The sequence below is a fragment of the Scleropages formosus genome, chromosome 16 (assembly GCF_900964775.1).
Source record: "Scleropages formosus chromosome 16, fSclFor1.1, whole genome shotgun sequence".
NCBI classification, from domain to species: Eukaryota; Metazoa; Chordata; class Actinopteri; order Osteoglossiformes; family Osteoglossidae; genus Scleropages; species Scleropages formosus.
Window position 1 is genome coordinate 12,112,265 of NC_041821.1, and position 16,439 is coordinate 12,128,703.

Genomic DNA, 16,439 nt, shown 5'->3' on the forward strand with positions numbered 1-16,439 from the left:
CTAGGAGAAACAGCTTGTGTTCTGATTTTCAGACAAGCACTATGAAATATTATCATATCAAAAACCTGTGTGTGTGTATATGGGGAGTAATGAAAGACAAAAAGAAAAACACATACAGCTTATTCGTTTTGGTTATTCTAGGTTGTTTTGGTATCTTGCTGCTTGTTAAAGGTTAGGTTTAGGTATAGCTTTTAAGTCATGTAGAAAATGCCCATAACATTTCATGGACTGGCGAAGTGATTTATTGCACCCAGTACTAAATTTAATTATGAAGTTTAACAGCCTCATGGCACAATCTGTTTAAAAGCCCAGAACTTAAAGATCAGTGAAGTATTGATTTGTGTATTTTATTTTATTTTATTTTTTTTGTTGTTGTTTTAAGTATGGAACTGCCCAGGACTACTTAATGTAATTGTTTTTCTTTTTGGACAATATTGTCTTGCACATATTGAAAAGGCTGTTGTAAATTGCAAAGATGAACACAGTGGTGGATAGCCAGAAGGGTTTTTTTTTTTTTTTTCCCCTGCTGGGTAAAATTGTTCAGTCTGTGACAATTGAGGGAAACAAATATTGAGAGATACTCTTGTCCCAATTACCCTCAGCAGTCATTTTGATACAATCCGCTCTACAGGTGTCCAATAAACACTGTTGTCTTTGATTATTTTCTGCCACTTTGCTGTGTTTGTTTTCATGCTATGCCATATGCAGTGTTGGTGTGTGATGTCTTTGCAGTTCCCACACTGAAGGGCAGCAATCTAAGAATCGTTTAATATAACGGTGCGCTGCCCAGTAGGTTTCATTGTTTACTGTGTGATTGGGTCAGAACATACAAATTAATATTGTTTGCTTGTGACCAGGATGGCCAGACAATGAAGAGAATGTGATATTGAGTTGTATACACAAGTTTTATTTCCTATGGTAGCTGTCCAGTGCTCTGTTTACACGTGCAACAAATCTAATGGCTATGTACAAATTAAAGACTTCCGCTAGTGATGACAACAGTCTTAACAGCAAACTGAAGCAACTGTATGAAATATTCTCCAAATTTAGTCATTTAGGCGAACCGCAGACTAACCCGGGGCAACACGGGGCACAAAGCTGGAGGGGGAGGGGACACACCCAGGACGGGACACCAGTCCGTCATAAGCCACCCCAAGCGGGACTCGAACCCCAGACCCACCAGAGAATGGGACCCGGCCAAGCTCAGACAATATAAATATTTATTTCTCCTATCTGTGTTTAAATGGGTTTTAAGAACTCCAACTCACATAATTCCCTCTTTGCCACCTTGGCTCCAGGTTCCATTTTACCCACGGTAAAAGCATCTGTCTGTCTGTGTCTGTAAAAGCACATTTCTCACCTTCTTCGGTTACATTACATATTCTCTGTGCTTTTACATATTCTTACAAACATAATCTTTAATACCTGTGTGAAGCAGCTGCTCCATCACATTGCTTTTAAAACATGTTTTACATATTTTCTGCTGTGAAGTGAAAGATGTAAAAATTTTAGATATATATTTTTAATATTTGGATATATTGGGTTTGGATGTGTGTTCAGATCTAGCTGTTTGTATGGGTTTCCATCAGATGCTCTGGTTTCCTTCCACAGTCCAAAGACATGTGTTTCAGGTGAAATGGCCTTTTGCTTGTGTGTGTGGACTGGACTGCCACCCTGTCCTTTTCCTCGCACCTCAGACTCCTGACTGCAGTAAACCTGCACTGGACAAATGGTTACTTATAATAAATGAATGAATTGATTATTTGAAATTGCTGATTATATACACAGCAGAATAATGGTAATATCTGAACATGAAAAGACAATGTTTTCTAATCTTTCTAGATTTTTTTTTCTTTTTTCTAGGCCTATGAAACCTACAGCCATTTTGGAACACTTAACTCAGTTAATGCCACCCCCAGCAACCCAGCAAAATAGATCTGGGAATGTTTAACTGGTCTCAGAATTGCCTGAATTCCTCATTTATTTCAATTTGTTTTCTTTGCACCTGGCTCGTGTATTAAACAGAAACTCTAGACACACCAGTATTTACTTAATTATGAGTTCTTAATTACAAGACTGGATAATTGCAGCCAACACAGGCAGATCACTGAAATTATTGTTGTTAATATGAGTTGGTCACCGGGGTAATAAATCGTAAATGTGCAAGCCTTTTCAATACATTGGATTAGTGGAGACAAGTAAGCATCATGTACTGATGTGTATATGCACAAGACATAGCCATAATTCCCTATTGAGATATCATTTTCCAATTTTTAATATGCCACACAAAAGCAGTCAGACCCTTGGCCAATTCATTTCACTAACTCACAAATGGAACATTGAAACTTTTCTCTTGTAATGCTCTTGTGATGAAAAAGCATTCGTGATGCTTTATTTCAAAACACAGCAACACAAAATTAATTATTTTAAGGTGACATTTTATGCTGAAAAACATCACTTCAGCTAACTGTCTTTAACTTCTTCTCCAAGTAAGAGTCTTGGTGGTCCAGAGTTCATGTTGCAAGCAGAGGTCCAAGCGGGGTACACCTAGAATGGGACACTAGTTCACTGAAGGATAGCTACACACACACACACACACACACACACACACACACACACACACACACACTCACACACTCACCATGGGCAATTTAGGTTCATGACTTCACCACAAGTCTTTGGGTTGTGGGCGGAAACCAGAACACCCGGCGGACACCCACTCAAACATACAGAGAACATGCAAACTCAAAACACACTGAGCTGAATTCAAACCAAGCGGGCCAGAAGTTGGGAGGCATATGTTGTTTTTAAAACTACTCAGTCCCCACACAATTGTTGATTTGTCTGAATACCTTCACAAGACATTGTGTATTTCAGTAAACTTCAGTATTTTGTTTGTTTCTTTTTTCACTGAAATTGCTCATAGTTTTTGTGCCCAATTTATATTTATGCAGCAAAATACAAATGTTTTTTGTTTCGTTCGGTAGACAGTGATAATACACATTTGTCTATTGATTGATTTCAGTCAATATGGGTCAAAACCCTAAAGTGGAGTTCTGTACTATGAACTAAAATTGCAACTTCGCTGTATGGGAAATATGATTTGGCTTTTGTAAAGTGTGGTCTTTAAACTTCTAACCCTTGGCCTTTCTCGGGGGATTATGGACACATTCTTTAAGACTCTCAATGCTGGCATAATTTGTCACACATGGAATGAATGGTGCTTACTGGCCACATGAAATTTATTAACATTACTTAACATTGCTAGACGATGTATTTCATACTTCAAAACGTGGAGAGTTTTGTATTTATTTTATTGATTCTCCTGGAACGTATTAAATATCCCAATGGATGACTAAGCACATCATAACATTTCCACCAGACATAACTGTTGATGCAATGTTGAAACGTGTTCTGACAAACACATAGTGTAGCGTTGCGGTGCCCAGGCTCACAGTCACTTCATGTAGATGTTTCTGCATGGCAGCATTCCAAGTGAATTGCCTTTTGTTGAATACTGAAACCAGGATGATGGTGCAGTTTAAAGGGAAGTTTTTTTCTTTCATATGACAGAAAATTATAACAATAATAACCTAAAAATGTCAGCACAACTTCATGAAAATGTATCTGGAATTTTAAACAATGCATTTTAAGTAGTCTTTACAGATATTATTTCATTATCAAAACAATAATGTGTAGAAGAACATTAAATGGAACATGCTTGCAGTTGCTTGCTAGAATAAAGAATAAAGAAAATATTCTGAACTTTACACTTATACACAAACCACTTGGCAGGAGTATATGTGTTGTGTTTTTTTAGTGATATCTTTGTTAGTCACACTCTGCAGCTAGAGTGTAATTTTTGACGCCTATGGAACTGTATTGCCAGTTCACTGAATTTTTAAAAATTTGCTTTGCCTGGCAAAGAACTGAAAAAGTAAACAAAAATAACAAACTGTAGTGTAATGACGTCTGGGTTTGTGTGTGTGTGTGTGTGTGTGTGTGTGTGTGTGTGTGTGTGTGTGTGGAAGCAAGAAGTGAACTTCTAGACCGGTCTGTATCAATTGGCAGTTTCAAAGGATAGTTATCTTCAATTAATTACAACAATATAGTCTAAAGGATGATATTGCATGGAAAAGTTTTCGCTTGCCATCAGTTTGGCTCTTCTGCAGCTTTTTAGTCAACCTGGTCTCATAACAGACCCATATTCTGTTGCAATACCCGATGTATAACAGTCACAGCATTTTTCCCTGAATCTGGTCAGATCAGCATAACCATAAGGTCATGATTTTTTGAGCTTTCAGTTTAGTGCTGTGTCCTTTTTTTATTATTATTTCCTAGTGTTATTTCTGGAAATGGTTTTTATTCTCAGATTACAGGTTTTGAATCACTGAACTTTCTGTGCATGACTTATCATATTTCTTCTATGTTTTGTCTAAATGACTGTAGTCTGAAGTGGATTGCATATTTCCTGCTGAGTGCTTTTTAAATAAAGAATATATATGAATATATCAGGTATGGGCTACACAGGCATTGGGTTTTAGTATGTGCATTGTAACAGAGTACTTTGATGTATGAAAAATACCAAGCTAAGTGCTTTGTGTATTATAAAACAAATATTCAATTCAGTATAGTATGCATTGCTGTTTGAATCAGCCCTTTTTGCCTTCCTGTGTTGTCATCACTCTCCTTCCATCTTTGGCACTAACATTGATTATTATTAAGTTATTTAATTTGATAAATTACAGTTTTGGCAAATGACACAGGCTAGAGAAGGTGATCTTCAAAATTAAATGACAGTTTAATAGAAGTTTTGACTATATTCATAAAACCTGTATTTACTGCAGCAGTGTTTTTACGCAGATCATATTCCGGAACAATAATATTACACTAAAAACAATAAAACCTTTATCAGACTTTACGTTGAGATTAAAAATCTGTCAGCGCTTTGATTTCTCCATCATTGTCCAATTTTATTAAAGCATATAGAATGAACTTCTACCAAAGTGTCTCTTCAATTTGTTTAATGGCATTCCTGTTTTTTTTTTTTTTTTTTTTTTTTTTTTTTAAATTTTGTTTTCTAGATCCTGGGTCATAGGAGCAATTGCCCTTCTTTGTCTTCTTGGCCTGACCTGGGCATTTGGATTGATGTATATAAATGAAAGCACCGTCATCATGGCCTACCTCTTTACGATATTTAACTCACTACAAGGGATGTTCATTTTCATTTTTCACTGCATCCTGCAAAAAAAGGTAACATTTTGCTTCCAAAATGCATATATGTGCGTGTTTCTGTCTGTTTATCTGTCTGTATTATTATTATTATTCTTGTTATAATTTTGGTCACAGAGATGAATGAATTCTTTTAAACTGTAGTGCTGCACAACTTAGCTTAAGTGAAGACATTTCAGCATTTTTAAGAAGTCCTACAAATGTAATCATTGTAAAGTACAAATAATAAAAACATTCTTTAATGTGCTCTTATCTTTTTCTTTTACTTAAAGTCATCATTGTTTGTGCAACCAAATCACTTTTGTTTACAAGAATAAATCATTGTTGTTCGTTTACTCTTTATTATTGTGAACTATGAGGAAATAAAGAAGTTTAACATATGTGTACATACCTGTAGTGTAAAGCGTGTAATAGAGACAAAAGGTATTATTTCACTGCCTTCCCAGGACATAATTAAACATGCATTCAATGCCTCAGTACTTATGGAGGCTGCTTCAGTAATGACAGACTTGCCCACAGTAATAATGCTGCAATGTTATAGAAAAAAGAAAAGTAAATTCCTTTGTTCTGGGTAGAAAAATAGTGGTTGGGGACACATAAGACTACTGCTCCAGGTCCTAGGAAGGGCTCTGCACTAGTACCATTGTACCAATAACAGTATCCAGCTGTATGAAGGGATGAATCTCCTAAGTCACTTTTGATAGAAGCTTCACCAGATGGTATAATAATAAAAATAATAACAGAGAAACTCAGGCAGTCTGCTGCAAGTTGTGTGTCTCCCTTCAGGTCCGAAAGGAGTATGGCAAGTGCCTGCGCACACACTGCTGCAGCGGGAAGAGCGTGGAGACCTCCATTGCCTCAGGGAAAAGCACGGCGTCTCGGACCCCTGGCCGCTATTCAACAGGCTCGCAGGTGGGCCGGCTGCCTTCGTGTGCCTCTCCTTTCGGTGCGCTGCGGATCAGGGCAGGCTTATTTCCAGCAGGGCCACAGCTGGATCTGGTTATTGTTCCAGCCGAGCCCAAATTATCTGCTTAATTGGAATAATTGCTTTGCATAATTTAAAGAGGTGACCACAGGCTCTCAGTGATTAGGACTTCACTGCTTATTCAGATGTGAAAAAGGTATAGGTTTTGGGTGCTCCAGGTACAAGGATTACAACTAAGACAATGCGTGCTCTTGCATCTAGTCTATGCATCAGCATGTAGTGACACCTGCACCTGGAACCAGTCACATCGGCTCACTTTTGGCATTTTCTTGCAAAGCCGTCGTAGTGGATTGCTACAACCTTATATGAATGCTGTGATCGTATATTAATATACTCCTCAAAATATAATTTTCCACAAGCCTTATCAATCAGGCCCATATAAAGCTTACATAATACTGTGTTTTTGAATGCTTAGCATCTACACTAGTAAAGTTGCATCTCACACCCACACCATTGTGTGTAATTGATGGCTGCTGGGTTGCGGTACATATCGACTTATTAATTACATAAGCTGGGAATGTTAAGTGCTGGCTGTAAAGAGGTGGTAATTGATGGCCAGTTCAAAGGGTTTAAATGAACATCTAATCAACAAAGTAGGCTGTAAACAACTGACCTTTGATTGGAGGCTTTCACATGTACTTTTAAGCCCCTAGAATCACACGACCTGCATCTGGAGGAGTAATTGTGTTATTTTGCATCACCTTCCAACCACAACTTTAATTGCACTGCTGTATGCAGAATTTAATGCATCGGAAAATTGCTGTGCTTATTATTTTTCACATCAACTAGCTATGACTGAACATCACAAAACGGGTGTACTGTAGACAGATGACTAATGATGTTCTTTGCTACACTGAATGAATAGGGGTGCAGGTAGTGTAACGGTTAGAGCAGCTGTCATTGGACTCAAGAGGTTGCAGGTTTCAATCTCATCCCGTGCTGCTGGGCAAAAAAAAAAGAACGTACCCTGAGTTGCTCCTGTAGAAAAACACCTGGGTATAAATGGGTAAAGATTTGTAGGTAACATGAACATTGTAAATTGTTTTGGAGAAAAGTAAATGAATAAATGTAAACTAGGTATGATTTGGAAAATCTCTTTGGATTTGATTTGCTCAATTTCAGATATTTCCTGTGTGTTATTAATGTTTTAATAATAACAGCGTGTTTTGTACATGTCTAGGGAGGCTCTCACATGCTGCCGCAGAGACTCTGTCAGAGACTCTTCTCTTTGCTGTGTGTGTTGTGTGTGCTGTATGTGTTCAGATATTCACAGAGCTGGTTCCTTGTGTCTTGTTCATCCTATTACTCCAGCCCTGGCTGTGAGGCTTTTGAAAACCTGAACTACACCCTGAGACCTGGCTTAGCTGTTTTATTCAACACATTTGTTGAAGTTCACAGACAATAATAAGAATACTTCATATTATATAGCTAAGCTGGGAATGTAATACATTAGTTTCATGACAGTGTAATTTTTTAAGTTCTGTATTCTGCTGTACTTGTTGGTTAAACTTTGTAGACAACAAAAATTTTATGCTACAGAAACAAACGGATGTACATATTGCAGTCATGAAATATAAAACATTGTGTTGATTTGCATGACAACAAAATGCAGGCGCATTTTTATTGTTGAACATTCAGCTGTCACTTTCGGACATAGATAAACCATTTTAATAATTCAGAAATGTGCACAAAGAGGTGCCTGCACAATAGTAAACTGTATAGAATATACATATATTCCACAAATGGCATATACTCTGTTGCTTTAATGTAATTCAACCTTATTTTCGAAGAGGTACTTTTGTAAGAAGTGGTTCAATAGAATTTAAAAAATGGGTGTAAAACGCATCCGATCAAACCGTTTCTAGTTGGAGTGACAGGCTGATTGATGGGTTGCTCGTACAAATTGAGGGTTATAGTCTCCAAAGTCTTCCATCCAAGCTACAGGTTATTAGTTAGTTTTTTTTTTTCTTCCCTATTCTGTCAGTGTAGCAAATGCAGTCGACCTGTCAGCTTGACCGCTGGGTTTCTCCTCTCCTCCTTTATCTTCTCCCCCTCCAGAGCCGAATCCGCCGAATGTGGAACGACACTGTCAGGAAACAGTCTGAGTCTTCCTTTATTACAGGCGACATAAACAACTCCGCCACGCTGAACCGAGGTAATCAGAAAATTAGCTGGGCGTGCACTCTTTTATTTTTGAGGATGGTCAGCAGTTGAAGGACAACTTCTTCCTTATTCATGGTTGTCGTACAACACTGGTTTAAACTATAAGGAACTGTTAGTTTATGTCCAGTGTCTAACAAGTCATTAGGAAACTGGTGGTTTGACTTTAATGGGCAGCTACTTTTCATATGCAGATTGTCTTTTTTTTTCTTTTTTTTTTTTAGAAATGCGTGTCAGAGGAGTAGCATGCTTCTCACACTGAAACTGCCAATGAAATAGCAATGCATGAATTTTCATAGGAATGGAGCCTCAGGTCACTGTTCAGCTGGACCCTCTGATTTACTGCAAAATGTGTTGACAGCCTTCAGTTGCCTTGGGAGGAAAAAATTCATACAAAAAATCAATTAAATCTAAGCTTAAATGATGAGATGGAGATGTACTGTATTAAATGCACTTGTAGGACGTTTACGGAAACATTATGCACGATTAAATCCACCCACTTTCAGACTCTTTAAGTCCTTATTGATTTTAATGACACCAAGGGGTGGGATATGCATTTAAATAAATGTCAAAAAATAGCCACTTGATTTTTAAATGCTATGCTGTGGTGAAATAATGGGTCTTTACATCATAAAGGTTATCAGCATGTCCGAGGAACTTACACTGGTACTGGATGGCCTAACATTTTCATTTTGATTGTACTGAGATTAAAGTAACACAGTTTATTAAAAAATGAGGAAACTAGATCGTATTAAAGTAAGAATAGATGCTTTTATTAGGCATTATATTTTCACAGTCAAAAAAAAACACATTTATAAATTCAGGACCACATAAATGAGTCTAGTTGTCCATTCTGCACTAAAGAGGCAATGAAGACAGGTCTCAATGTAGAGTTCTGCCCTGCAGTTCCTAGTCTCTAAATCAGGTTGAAGCTCAAATTCACTTAGACACTAATAAGCTGTTATAATGATGGATTGACACGGCAGTGAGAGAGTGAGTGGTGACTCCTCTCTGACAAAACGTCTGGTGACAGAAACCGGTATAAGTGGTCGTATAAGTATCCTATTGGTAGTGAACGAGGCTGGCTTAATCAGTGTTAAGTGCGCATTTCAGAGGCTTCTAAACAACCTCTCCAATCCATTAATTCTACTTATGCACTCTTCTTTCAGCCCCAAGTTGCCTCCTTTACTACAGGCTAACTGACAGTATTCCTTGACCATAAATGAACAGGAACATTCATAAAATATTAGTGGTAAAGTTTTTCAGCATTGCTTTTGGCCAACAGAATCTGTGATTTTCAAAAACAGTTAGAATCAATAATTTACATTTATGGTAAAAGAAAAATTAGAGATAAAACCAAAATCGGGGTAGATTCCTCAGAAATACTAAGGTATTATGAATGTGTTATTTTACATCATTGCGCTAAATAAAATATGCTCAAATGCTCTTTTTTGCACAAAAAATGTCTAGATATATGTGTCTCTGGAGTGTGGTTATTATATATTAATAATAGTGATTATTGCACACCCATTTCAATAGAACAAAGGGCTGCAAAATCCAATATTAAGTAACAGTTTCTGTCTCTCACCTAAGATAGTTCTCTAGTACTGACTGCCTTATCTTGTTTTCATTGTCAGTGCAAATAAAAAGATTTAATTTTAAATGTTTTACTTTTTAAAAACATTTTTGTTTTTTAGCTACTCTCCCTGCATTTTTATGTAACTATGTAACCGATAAGAATGTTACAATCAGTAAGGAAACATGGGTTCTTCTTTCTTCTACAGAACAGAGGCACATTCCATAATACAAATCAATATATGGACCAATGTGTAATCTTTCATCACATTATTGACAGCATCATCTGTAACTTGAATGAAAAAAATCTGATCCAAATAAAGAAATAGATTATGAGTTTTCAGATTGGAAAAAAAAAAAACAAAAAAATCAAACGCTGTTCCATTTTCCCAGTCGTATTAATACTCAAAAAAACGACATTTGGCTCGAATAAGTTCAGTGAAATCAGTGAAACATATTTATAGTCAGCAGTTTTTATTAAGACTACAATCGCTTACAGAAATGTTATTAATTCCACCTCCCGTTTTGTTCTTGACAGATTTAGAGAAAGGAGAGAAGCAGTCCCACTGCATTGCTAATTGGGTTATGTTTCCCCTACAGATGAAAAAGCTCCTCTAAAACATTCTTTCTGTCTCAGAAAGCCAAGGCTGACAATAGTCAGTCAAACCATGAATCAGCTCGGCCGACACTTTCAAAAGCACTTATCATTTTTGTGACTTACTGTATATAAAATGTTTATTCAAGCTTGAAATAAGTCTGGGTAGACCAAACTTCCTCATACTCTTTGTTCAGACTTCATGAGGAAAAATATGAAAAAGCAATTCACTTATTATATTAATTTTATAACTTGCCATGCCTTCAGTGTTATGTTTTTTCCTGTATCCAGAAATAACAATGTTTTATTTGCGCGCACTATACAAAATAGATATTACAGAGAACTAGACATCACAAATGCAGTGCCTATCCTGAGGATTTGTGGAATGACTCAGCTGTCCATGTATTTTGCAGTAAACAGCAAGGTCAAAAACGGAATGGCATGAACAGCTTCGCTAATGGGGGCCCTTTAGTCATGTGATAAGCTTATGGACACCCCGTGTCAAGGGCCCTGCAGGGTAAATTTAATGTATTGAACCTGGGAAGAGAAAAAAAAAAATGCAATTCCAGAGAGAGAATGCCAGGTGACTCATCTAACGAATAAATACTAAGAATTTAACTCCTGTTTTATGTCTGAAATGCATAAGGCTTCACTTTTTATGTGTGCCCACCATTCAGCTGGCTTTTGTTATGTGTCTAAATGTGAAGGCACTTTCCATGAGAGAGAGGAAAAAATACATTTAAGTTTCCCTTGTCCATATGTTCCCTTCTGATCATATAAATAGTCTTGGGCTTGCTGCTGCTGATCAAACTGTCTGCTTCATGAAAAAGAGAGATTGATTGCTTTTTCTGTCTTTTATTTTCTACTTTGAGCTGAGCTGCATTTGCCTGATTGATATTTATGTTTTTCCCTCTCTGTCTCTATCTGGCTGGAGCAGGAGCCATGGCTAACCATCTTATAACTAATGCCCTGCTTCGACCTCATGGCACTAACAATCCCTATAACACGTTGCTTGGGGAATCGGCGGTCTATAACAACCCTTCTGTGAGCATGTACAACACACAAGGTGTGCTGTCCCTTTTTCTTTCTCCTTGAAAATTTTCTGCTAACCATATTTTGTCTGGCTTTATAGAGCCACTGATTCCAAAATAAATAAATAAATAAATAAATAAATAAAATGATGGGAAAAAAAGGCTGCTTTTCATAGTCTGTTATCGAGGTTGCGGCATATCATAGCTTCCAGGCAGGGCCCTTCGGTCCAGTTTGGACAAATAAATGAAACCATCATTCCAAATGTTATTTGCTATCATTCTTACTGTACACAGCATTTCCAATGCAGAGCTGGTTACAGTAGGTGTTCCGTTAGCTCAAAATTGTGTACTTCCTGGTAGCTGGATAAACCGCAATTTCTCATGAGTATGTTGCTGCACTTTTCTGTCTCCTGAAGCTTGTTTGCTTGTTTCGTGTCAATTTGTATGTATATTCTTACTGTTCATTGTTTCATGGATTTTTTACGCATATGTTTTGGGGTAAGTTCTCTCAAAAATGCTACCAATTATGTGTATCCCTGGAATGTGGTTGTATCTTTTTAAAATAACATTTTCATGTTTTTATTCAGGTACAGGTTATCTGTAATATATGTATATATGCAGGTGAGGCTGGGATGTCAATGTAATCCAACTTTTTGACAAAATATGATGATTAGTTTACAGGTAATATACCTCTGAAAATATGACTTATGACTCGTCCTCTGAAGCAACCAGCTATTATCTTCTCATCTTTTGGTCATAAGTCATAATTCCAGAAATCTTACTAACAACAATGAAGTCACCTGATTAAATTTCTTACATTAAAAACTCAGTTTTCTTGATTGAACAGAGTAATTGAATATTGAACATGTTGTAAAAGCTATGAAATGTAATCTGATTTTAACATAGCATCTCCGTTTTTGATTTGGTGATAGGTGTTTTTGTTTTAAATGCTTTGCTTTTCATTGAACAGTATTCACAGATTGACTTTGTATGTTGTGTTAAGACAAAATTTGACTTTTGAAAGGAATTCAATGGAATGCACACTTGTTTGATCCAGTCTCTGTTTAATTTGGAATATTTAGAGAGAACAAGATCATTAGAAGACTAGTAGAAAACATTTTTGCACTGCAAAATTTTTTTGGTAATTTTATATGTATGATTGTCCCATAGGTGCAGTAAAATGAACGTTTCTTTTGTTTTTAAATCTGTCCTTTACATGCCGTCTTTTATCCATGTTTCTTATACTTGTGATTTCAAGCTTACGTGTGTTTTCTTTCCTTTCCTACATGCTGTCGTTTAGCCCCCTACAGAGAGACAAGTATGGGAGTAAAGCTAAACATTGCATATCAAATGTAATTGACCTCAGTTTACTTTCTTTTCACTCTATGCTATCAGAGAATGATAACTAAGCAATCATTATAAAGGCAACTATTGTGTTTGTCTCCCCTTCAGTTAGCTTTAAAAGACTTAAATTTTAACTTGAAGAGGGGGTGTCTTCAGACATACTATTATCATGACTTCATCTTTTGGAAACGCTACCTTATAATGATTTGACATCTTTGCATAGAACAGAATACATCCATTGTATTATTTAAGCCATTTTTAAAGAAACCAATCAAAACTTCAGTATGTATCACATCATCAGTGTAACATTCCAATTACTTTGTGAAGTCCTCAATGCAAAAATAAATCCTGTGCTCTGGCTTGGATGTTCTTTAATTGAAGGGGGAAAAAAGAATAGTAGTAAATTAAATAAATAATCTTGAAATAAAATAGTTTTTTTCTCCTGCAGATGTTCTTTGAAACTGGCATATGACCGTACAAAATTGAAGAGTGCTGAATAGAACGCTGTCCCTCTGGCATGCAAGCAGTCCCATAATTCCCATATATTTGTCAAACAGTTGATACATGTCATTTGTTGCCAAACCCCCTTTAAAGAAACCATATATCTGGCAGGGGGAGAAAGGCATGGAAAAATAGTAATGATAATTTGTGTAGTTATATTGTCAAGCCATATAAATGAGTTTAAACCATTAGTTATATTAATGGCACTGGTTGACCAAGTTCAAATTCATGTTAAATTAATGTGTTCATAGCTCAGCGTGTATAAATGGCGAATGAATGTGAAAGTGGGTTTTTAATAATATTTTTTACTTAGTTTTCCAACCAATATGTTACATAGAGTAAAAATCATGTAACATAATGGCCTTTTACAATTCCATTCAAATAGAATTATTCCCAAAATATTCATGTAAATTGTAGACAGTGCATGTTGGCATTGGCTGCCAAAACAGAAACAGATTTAATTTTGCATTGATGCAGCATTAATATAACAAAAAGTTTATTAGACCATTGGGGTCATAACATTTCTCTGCATGAGAGAGAACAGAAAGTGAATTAGAATGATTTTGGTTATTTGTTCTTCTGTTTTTAATAATGGCCCATATTTATCACAGCAAGGGCATAAATAAAAGAGTCGCCTACAATGAAAGCTCATTGAACCCATTTTATTATTTAAAAAAAGTCTCAGGAAGTGATAAAGCTTTGTTAAATAGGGGCCAGCATGACTGAGGTCAAAACAAAGTATTGTATAGAACAACTAAGCAATAGCATGGTTAAGTTCTTGTTTTCCTTTTTTGTAGATGTGCGTCAGTTGAATTTTTATGTTGTTGTTGTGTTGTGCACTTATTTGTGATTGTGGTCTAATTCAATTCAGCTAAAATGTCATTAATAGTTTAAAGCTGGGTTGAATAAGGGCCTTCATCTGTGAATGGAATTGAGTTGTTTTTGCTGTTGAACTTAACTGATGTGTTTACACCCTTGTGCAAAAAATTTATGAGGCTTATTCTGAACAACCAAAAACAGAAATACCAGATATTGAATCCTGCACAGCCAGTCCCTACACTTTGAGCAGTTATATGCTCCAATGAAATGTGGATGTTGTTATAACCTTTCATTTACTTTCATTTAGCAAAAATCATTACCATGTTTCAAAAGTATTGTTTGTAAATAAAATTATAACTTTAAAAATGCTGTTGAAAAGCAAAAAAAGAATATCTGGCTAAGGTAATTTAAAGTAATAAGCAACTGACTATGTTAAAACCACTAAATTAAAACTGATTATTACCACTCAAGGAGCTAAGAACATCCTCATAAGTGTCCATTTAAGTTAATGACTTATTTTTTTCATCATAGCATATATTTAGCATATTTTTTAGCATGTTTCTTCATCTTCTACTTTTTTCAGATGACATGATTAACATAACATTAACACGAGGCTGACACAGGAATAATACATTTATCATTTCATGGCATACTTTATCTACATGAAAACAAGAAGTTACACATGGAGCATTTGCTACTGTACCTGTGTATGTCTGTACAGGTGACACTCTTAGTATACATTAATGTAAATTACATTTTCCATGTTTTGTAGAGGGAATCCTGAACAATGCCAGGGATACAAGTGTCATGGATACTCTACCACTGAATGGTAACCATGGCAACAGTTATAACATGGCCAGCGGCGAATACATGAGTGACTGCGTTCAAATCATTGACCGCGGCTACAACCACAAGGAGACGACGCTAGAGAAGAAGATCCTGAAGGAACTCACCTCAAACTATATCCCCTCCTACCTGAACAACCACGAGCGATCCAACGAGCAGAACCGAAACCTCATGAACAAGCTGGTCAATAACGTGAGCAACAGCAGCAAAGACGAACCTGCTGCCCTGGACCGCCCGGTCACCTTCAACCATGAGGAAGCCCTGGGCCTGGAGCTCATTCGGGAGGAGTCCAATGCTCCCCTGCTTCCGCAGCGCGTCCAGTCCGCCGAAAACCACCAGCCCCACCACTTCTCCAGGAGGAGGGTCCCACAGGAAAACAGCGACAGCTTCTTCCCACTGCTCACCAACGAGCACACAGAGGAGAGCCAGTCTCCTCACAGGGACTCGCTTTACACCAGTATGCCTGTGCTCACCGACTTACCTGATGCGGAAACCGACGGCGTGAAAGATGAGAGTGAGCTTCCCACGAGTAAGAGTGCCGAGGCAGATGATGTTTACTATAAAAGTATGCCAAACTTGGGCTCCAGAAACCACATCCACCAGCTGCACAATTACTACCAGATGGGAAGAGGAAGCAGTGATGGATTTATAGTTCCTGCAAACAAGGAAGATTCGTCTCCCGAAGAGGCCCCACCGGAGCCGTCGCACCTGGTCACCAGCCTTTAGAGGGCGCTCCCTTCCAGTGGTTTCTCGTTCTGATCAACCGTCTGCAATGGTAGCTTTCCCCCCTACATGTTCTGAAAACATTAATTCCATTTGAATACTGATAGATAAATGAAAACGTGGTGGGCAACAGAAAGACTTGACCATCCCATGAGAAGAGGACAATTTCTCAAATGAACTGATGTTCCTAGAGTACTTCTGCTAGTTACTTTTATGTCTCAGTCCCACCATTTTTGTTACTGAGGTGTGTAAGGGTGCAACTTCTGGACCGTTTGTGACCTCGGGGTAGAGCCCTCACCTGGATACTCCTTGCATCATCTGTCCATCAGTTTCTTGGCATGCCCCCGCTGACCCCCTTTAAGGGGCTACACGAGAAACGACATTTAGTCTTTCGTCTTCACTAAGCTTTCATGACGCCCCAAAGGAGTTACAGTCAGCACTCCCAGCTGTCCGCTATTAGTCTGAGTGTGTAGATGAAACAAAAACTATTTTATTATACTTCTGTATCCATAATGGCTTTTTAAAAAATTTCTTCCTACCTGGTGAATTACAGGAAATTTTTTCTGTGGTGTTCCTGCAAGTTTAGCAAAACCATGTTTTGGGGAAATGAAATATGAAGGGACTCAAT

The 16,439-nt window shown here is 37.2% G+C and overlaps 1 protein-coding gene across 8 annotated transcripts in view; it reads left to right on the forward strand.

Annotated features, from left to right (window-relative positions):
• adgrl3.1 (adhesion G protein-coupled receptor L3.1) overlaps window positions 1-16,133 on the forward strand; it is a 177,604-nt gene extending 161,471 nt beyond the window's left edge. For 3 of the 8 annotated variants that reach the window (XM_018737956.2, XM_018737955.2, XM_018737957.2), the window contains 6 exons: window positions 5,085-5,253; window positions 6,019-6,144; window positions 8,276-8,372; window positions 11,485-11,613; window positions 12,879-12,896; window positions 15,015-16,133. In XM_018737956.2, coding sequence (XP_018593472.1) covers window positions 5,085-5,253; window positions 6,019-6,144; window positions 8,276-8,372; window positions 11,485-11,613; window positions 12,879-12,896; window positions 15,015-15,814 — 1,339 coding nt within the window. In that variant the 3' untranslated portion in view covers window positions 15,815-16,133. Of the gene's footprint in view, window positions 1-5,084; window positions 5,254-6,018; window positions 6,145-8,275; window positions 8,373-11,484; window positions 11,614-12,878; window positions 12,931-15,014 lie in introns of all 8 variants that reach the window. The other 5 variants (XM_018737959.2, XM_018737962.2, XM_018737960.2 and 2 more) reach the window with 4 other exon arrangements.
• Window positions 16,134-16,439: the final 306 nt, after the last annotated feature.